This window comes from Telmatherina bonti (assembly GCF_933228915.1).
Source record: "Telmatherina bonti genome assembly, chromosome: 15".
NCBI lineage: Eukaryota > Metazoa > Chordata > Actinopteri > Atheriniformes > Telmatherinidae > Telmatherina > Telmatherina bonti.
The window spans coordinates 26,854,466-26,862,142 of NC_136613.1; the positions used below are offsets into that span (position 1 = coordinate 26,854,466).

At 40.8% G+C, this 7,677-nt stretch overlaps 1 protein-coding gene across 1 annotated transcript in view; it reads right to left on the reverse strand.

The window, feature by feature from the left end:
- Positions 1-7,677, reverse strand: part of lrp1bb (low density lipoprotein receptor-related protein 1Bb) — a gene marked incomplete at both ends in the record, with an annotated part of 313,004 nt that overhangs the window by 57,775 nt on the left and 247,552 nt on the right. Inside the window, 5 exons of the mRNA XM_079254397.1 lie at positions 1,383-1,570; positions 1,814-1,954; positions 3,034-3,156; positions 3,596-3,724; positions 4,552-4,671. Of these exons, the coding sequence (XP_079110523.1) occupies positions 1,383-1,570; positions 1,814-1,954; positions 3,034-3,156; positions 3,596-3,724; positions 4,552-4,671 (701 nt within the window). The remainder of the gene's footprint in view (positions 1-1,382; positions 1,571-1,813; positions 1,955-3,033; positions 3,157-3,595; positions 3,725-4,551; positions 4,672-7,677) is intronic.

Genomic DNA, 7,677 nt, shown 5'->3' on the forward strand with positions numbered 1-7,677 from the left:
TGCAGAGCCTCCCTTTGGTTTTTCTATTAACTACTATTTAATTTTCTCAAAAAGCAATATTTCTCTCACATCTTGTTTTTCAGAAATTAAGTGGTCTATTGTGTATTTGTGCATTTGCATTTTCCATCTCTTTAGCATTAAAATTCCAACATGGATTCCTATTTTTCTATTTTTTTTTTTTTTAACTCACCATAGTTTTGCTACTTTACCTCATTCTACACAAATGGGAAACTTTTTAAGTTGACAAAACTGACGCAAATCTTACATTTCATACACATTATGTTCTTTCAAAAACTTTACCTCGGTACATGTTCTTTCAGTTTTCAAGTCGGTGGACTATTTAACCTGAAGGCTGAACTTAAAGCAGGTTGTACTTTCACAGAAAATTCTGCAAAACCAGGCATTAAACGTATCTGACAACCCCAAAGCCAAAGTACAGATATACTGTTCCTCAGCTCAAGAATTCAATTGCACTTCACTGACCAAGTCCCCTTTCCCAAAAATAACTCAGTACTTCTATTAGCTGCCCTGCACCAACTGTAAATCCCTTTCTTATCCAAAGTTATAACCTTGAAGGCCTTTCTGCTGATCTTCCTGTTTAGGCCACAAATGGATGAGCTAAGGCTCGACGCTGATGTGCTCTTTGTCCAGATATGCTCCGGTCGTGACAAGGAGGAGCAGTTTGCTGCACTTTCGGGCGCTCTTTCTTGCAGTTAACACCATCGTATAGAGGAGTGCGAGTGGAAAATCCAGGGATAAAAGCATAAAACTACCACAGTCTGACAACAGCGAAACACTGAAGCGGTCATGGCCTTGACCTGGATTCAACCCCGATAACAAAATGCCACCATTGCCAGAAACAGCATAGCGGCATGGTGCAGAGGGGGACGGCAGACAGTTGTTGGCTAATCATTAAGTCCCCCCCCCTCTTCCTACAGCTTTCAAGGTTAAAAAGTGGGAGACAACATGTATATATCCTCCCACCCATCTTTATCTGTTTAATGATGTGCAAAGATGGGCTTGATTTATTATCAGTCATTAATCATTCATGTCCACACTGCTAATGATTTGAGCTCAACGTTTCACCTGCTACTTATTTCAGAAATACAGCAGGTGCTCAGAACTGCAGGTCAGTGGTGTCCTTTAATGAAAATCCTACATTATCGTGATATACTTGAATATTGTCAGAAATAAGACATAAGGGAATTATTAAAACTCACATGTAGAAATGAATCTTTAAGTTTGCTTCTGACAGTGACATATGCTCCACATCTATCATAGATTGCATTGCAGCTTTTGTTTCATCTTGAGTTAAAATGAATTTATTCTGCTGGCAAAATCCCTTTCAGGCCTAAACTGGGATTAGTCCAACGGTTGCTCACCTTGTAGCCAACAGTGAGATCCTGACAATCCTGTGTGCACCCACTGACTCTGCGATTCAAGCACTCGTTCACGTTGCAGTTCCTCTCATCCGACCCATCTCCGCAATCATCTTTCCCATCACACAGGTTCCCCTCGGAAATGCAGCGCCCATTGGAGCACATGAAGAAGGAGCCGTTGCACAAGCTTCCTGAAAAGAACAGAAAAGATGACTGTCGCTGGCACAACGCCCCGTGGCTCCCACAGCAAGGGCTGGGGAATGTTTTGGACCTGACAGCGGAGCTTGACACATTAATTCCTTTCAGGAAGTCTCTCCTTAGTCGCGGCGCCTTTTTGTTTCGCACATATGAGCCCACCAGTTTCCTTGGCGAGCGGGCGCTGCTGCTTGACACTGATGAAGAGATTCCAGCTGTGAGCCAAACAGCAGTCTTACCTGCAGCAAGGCATTTAAGGTTCAGAGGCAGTTCGTCAGAGTGATCGGGACAGTCCGCGTAGCCGTCACACTCCCACTGAGAGCTGAGAAGACAGCGACCGTCCCCGCAGCGAAACTCCTCAGATCCACAGGAGCGATAGACTGAAGAAAAGGAAAAAAAAGAGATAGCTACTTTCCAACTTGGACTTGTCGGTGACTTCAGCGTTAGATTAAGGAGGAACTTCAGCAGAATTAAGTGTCAATTTTGTAAAAATAGCTGCACAGGCAGGATTTTCACGGCCTCTGTTGATGCCATAATGAGACGTCGCTGTAGTTTAAATACAACCTTTGCTGATCAACAATTCAAGCCATCTGGAGATAAAATGCTATTCACAGCTACACCGGCCAACATTTCAAGTAGAAATACGCACGTTTCATCAGCTATCATAAAACAAAAGCTGCAATAAAGAATTGCGTTTGACTGAGACACTGAAAATAGTAAATGCCCAAATAAAACCCCAATGTCAGTGTGTTAAATGGTAAATGGACTTGTACTTCTATAGCGCTTTTCTAGTCATACAGACCACTCAAAGTGCTTTACACTACTTGTCACATTTACCCATTCACACACACACTCATTCAACACACTCATACCCCGATAGGCACATCGGGGGGCAGTTTGGGGTTCAGTGTCTTGTCCTAGGACACTTCGGCATTTCAGGGGAAGCCTGGAATCGACCACCCAACTTACCAGTAGAAGGACAACTGCTCTTCCGCCTGAGCTACAGCCAACAGCAGCAGCTCAGCAAATGGATATACTGTTTATGGACTCGGCCATAAACCAGTTATAATCTCTGGATCAGTTCATCTTCACAAGTTGGAAGTAAAAAGCTGATTAGCTTTAAAGGTGGAGTAAGATTTTCAATATTTTCAAAATAAATTTAATAAAATAACTACAATCATAATTAGATAGTTTTTTGTTTTTAAACATGTACCAATCTGTCCATATTTGATGTGTTATTAAATTACACACAAAATGCCTCAACAAGTATGACTTCTTTTAATATGACCATTCAGAGACTGTTTGTTGGGTGTTAGTATTCCCTAAAGCTGTCATGTATTCTTCAAACTGCAAATTTGTCCCCTGTTGCTTTTTTAAGTGCATCGCAGAGTTTAGCATGAGCATTTTCATACACCGCTGGTGAGTATTAAGAGAAAGAGATCAGGATAAATCTACTTGCCACATTCCACTGACTCATCAGATCCATCTCCGCAGTCGTTATCATGGTCGCAGACGAATCGCTGGGGGATGCACGCTTTGTTGCGGCAGCGAAACGAGCTGTCATCGCATGTGTTGTTGGGTGCTGGTGCACGAAAAGAGAAATGGAATCAAGTGCTAATGAATGGATGAACATCTTTTTTCCATGTGGTGTGCAAAATGTCAGGAACACAACATTCCACCTCAAGCTGGTACGCTGGCCTGTGTTTTTCTAATTGTTTCTCCACTGTTAAGTAGGCAGAAAGAATGCTGATTAGATTACAGCACTTAGTGATGGCAGCTTTTTGTGCTAAAGCCTCCAATTATCTAATTATCAGCCACTTTTCACAATTTCCATGTTGTTGTTTTTTTTCTTGAGGAACAAAATTAGCTTCATGGTTTGTGTTTGTTTTGTTTGTATTTGCAGGAGAATAAACTTCATCCAAAGAAAGTCATGTGGAAAAAAAAAAAAAAAAAAAAAAAGCTGTGCTGTGACTTATTTTCTTTTTTTAAACCATGTTTTGAGCTAGAAGACAGAGTTTTACCGCATCCAGCTGCAGCGAGTTCATCGCTCCCATCAGGGCAGTCCCTTTCACCATCACAGAGCCAGCGTTTCGGAACACACGCGTACGACCCCGGGCAGCTGAACAGCCCTGGAGCACAAGTCACTGTCCCTGGGAGGAGAACAAAACCACATCATATACTTTCAGAATTTCCCAGAATACAGCAGGTCAAGTGCACAATAGAGAAAAGATTAGTTTAGAGACTGATTCTGCTCCGATGCTTTTCTCTGTGTATTTCCAGGACGCTGCCTTCTGCTCTCCGTAAACGCATCAGACCATGTTAGATAGAAACTGTTTTGGTTGAGTCGGATATGATATCTCTTTATGACCCGCAAACAAACTTTTAATTTTCATTGTGCAGCAGTTCTTTGTGCAGAGCTAACACATAATGACTGTGCTTTTATGAATAATAATTATTTTGCTGAATTCTGGGTGTCAGCAGTACTTGGCCTTATCTTAGTACTGCCCTTTAAGGCAAAACTAACTAGAAGAGAAATCGGCTGTACGGATAAACAAAGGTAAATAACAGCACTTCAATTAGCCAAGTATGGCTAAAATGTACAAGAATTTTGCCTTTAGAAACCTTTGGAGCATTTTATTAATATTTCCTTGACACTCCATTACAGGCAAATTACACAGCCGGTGTTCACAGCACAGGTCTTCATTCGTTTTGTTTTATTGTAAAATTCATTACACATACATCTCATTTGCCCCCATTGAAACAGCTACGCCTCTAGGGCCTCGGTGATGAAAAATCTATTTGTCTCGGCGCTCCCTCGAATTATCAGAAATGCCTGCGGTCTCATTTGTTGCCTCATTAAGGCTGTCTCATTTCCACTTCTGCCGGAGGAATGCATGAAGCTGTAAGATGTAATATGGCGGATGTGACCTTTTACATCAACGGCGGATTCCCCGTGACATCTGAAAGGGGCACTAACCGCAGATCTGCGCGCTCTCGTCAAGACCGTCCTCGCAGTCGTTCTCCCCGTCACACAGCCATTGTTTGGCGATGCATTTGTTCTTGGAGCAGGCAAACTGGTTCCACAAGCATGAAGAGTCTGCAGAGGGCAGTGGAAGAGGAATTTCTATGCTATAAATCAAACAAAGTGAGGGCGAAATCACAGCTGCACCATAACCTGTTAGAAAGGGCGAAGCATTTTTTTGGTTCAGAACACAACAATTGAGCTGGCGGTTATTTGCCCCCTTAGGTAGCTTGTTGTTCTCCAAAAGGTTTTCTTCTTAGGAGCAGACATGGGTGGCTGCCACCCAGAGCGCTGCTAATATGAGTTGTAGTTTTATTTTCTCTGATAAAATAAGAAATTGAAAGGACGCTGACGGTTACTGTGCAGGGGACTGACACAAAATCAATTGTATACAAAGAAATAACCTGATTAGACCTCCAAACACTTTGATATTGATTAAGATTTATTTCCTGAAAATGCCCAGATGTTATAAGGAGGACAGGAAACAGCTGAACGCCGGCTAACACTCTGCCGATTGCTGTGTCAAACCCATTGTGTGAAATGAGGATATATATACGATATTCATAAGCTGCGTTGAATTTGTGTCACTGAGCCACCTTCTCTCCGTGGGGAGTTGCTCTGTGGTCTCATTCTCTCAGATGTCAGGCCGGGCTAACTCTGCCAAAGCTTTGATAAAATGTTGATGGAAGGAAGGGAGATGTGTGCTCCAGGTCAGGCCACAGTATGGGGAATTATGGATCCAAGTAAGGGTGGGAGGGTGGCGGTGAAGAGAGGGGGGGGCGGGTTGGTCCTCACACACTGAGTTGCTTTCCTTCCTGTCAGACTTTGTGCATCACAACAGCTTCATGTGTGCAGATACTAGGGTGGAAGATAAGGACCATTACATGGTTAAATCTGGATTATCCAGACTTTCTGCGTGTGATACCACATTTGCACTTCAAATGGAAGCAGATGCTTCGAGTGTGCAACAAAACAGCAGGTCTGCTGCACATTCAGCGTGTCAAAGAAAGTCTTTTATGTTTCATTTCCAGTGCTGTTTTTTTTTTTTTTTTTTTTTTCATTGTAGCAGGTGCCTTATGCATTGTGACGTGACAAGTGACTACCTCTTCTAATCAGATGTGGAATTTGAAATTTTGTGAAATGTAATGACATTTTCCTCTAACCACATTTCTTTTGCAGTCAGATTATCAGTGACTGGAGCTTTTTATATGATAATTAACCCAGAGGGATGGGAACATTGTCTATTTTGTGCTGGAAAAGCTACTCAGAACTTCTCAAAGATTCATGGCATAATTCGCATCAGTGCTGATTTAAGAAGCTACAGAGACACAGGACGTTAGCATTTTACAGGCCAAATTGACATTTATATATTAAAGAATGGACATTTTGGTCATGTGTTTTGTGTCTCTCTAACAACATGCAGTAAATGACAGAATAAATCAGATAAAAAAATTTTTAAAAAAAGCATTTCAGGTGCAAATTGGATTGACTGAACTGCTTTCTCTCATTGTTTGTAGCTAAATACAGACAAAGACACTTCTTAATTATACAGGAAACTGCATTAAACATGAAACACACTCAAAATAAAAGGAAACAGTCGAAAGGATTTGTAGCAATTCTCTTTCCTTATTAATGATTACTAATCTCCTGCTTTATTTATTCGTGACCTTACAGTCGTAAATGTGAAGAAAGTTTATTTCCTCAGCAGTCCGTGAAATAAATGAGTCGAACAGGATATGTTGGTCTGCTGCGTTACTCGCTTCACATTGGAGAAAGCAGCAAAACACTTTCTCAGCAGCAGGGATGACATGTCATGATTTCTCACGTTTTACCTATGCTAAAAACAAACAAACAAAAGAAGCACAATAAACTGACAGTTGAAAAACAGGTAGCAAGTGTTTTTACACTGTGTGCATGAGTAATTCATCAGATCCAACAAGTATGCACATGATACTGATACAGCTTAACAGCAGCTCTGAGCACCCAGAATGTTTTGCTTTGATGCCAAAAGTCCTAACATGCGAGCGGGTATGTGCGCAAGCTGTTGGTTTTGAGAGTAAATTACGTTAATCAATACCATGACTTAATTATGGTCCTCCTGTTTAATTGGAGAGATCTTAACTTTGTCATAGCAGGTTCTGCATGTATTAGCATTCATTAAAGCATAAGTAAGAATGCTCTGCCTCTGGTGAGGGAAGCAGAGGAGTGGCATCGTAGTGTGTAATCCATTCATATGTCACCACTTTCCAGCTGAACTCAACTTTCCATGCTAAGTATAACCTCTCCGGTGACGGATGGCTCATTAATTACTTGTTGCAGCTGAAGTTGTGTAGATTTTAATTCAAAGGGAGAAGTGGAAAAACGTGTGTCCTTAACAAACTCACTCTGAATTCAGGGTCAGAATTAGACTTTTAAACAAGCATCAACAAGAACTTGAGAAATTTCAGACACACAATGAGGGCAAGAGAAGCAAACTTTTGTGATACAAAGAAGAAGAGTTATTTTATCCTCTTTTTCTTTCCAAACTTGGTTGCTAAAAATGGTTGGGATATTTATTTGAAATGCAACTAAAACTTCATTTGATTTAAATAACAAGGAATTTTACTTAGAAGATGCAGATTAGAAGAATAATTTTCAGTCATGTCAGTGATCAAAATCGCTGTCTTTACAGAAGAACAATCAGAAAAGTTTGGAGAAAAAGCAAAGAAAACTTTTTTTATGAAAATTAATGAATGAACAGTGATCTGGAAAGTTCTTATAACAGCAAATTAACTGTAAACAGGTGAGGAAGGGGCAGGATGAGACAAAAATGATCATCCGCTTTGGGATTAATTTCTATCAGGGATAGCTTACCACTTTATATCAAAGCCAACCAGAATATTAATAATAAAACTCCCTCACACCATGACCGCAAAAGTCTCAGTTCAACCAAAAATCGGCCACCATTGTCAGCACACACACATTTGAACGTGTCTTCCCTCCTGCTGCATCCACATATTTTATGGAATTAGATTTGCTCCATAAACTCCAAGCAAAACTTTTTAAAACATAAGCAAAAAACAACAATTAAAACCAAAACTT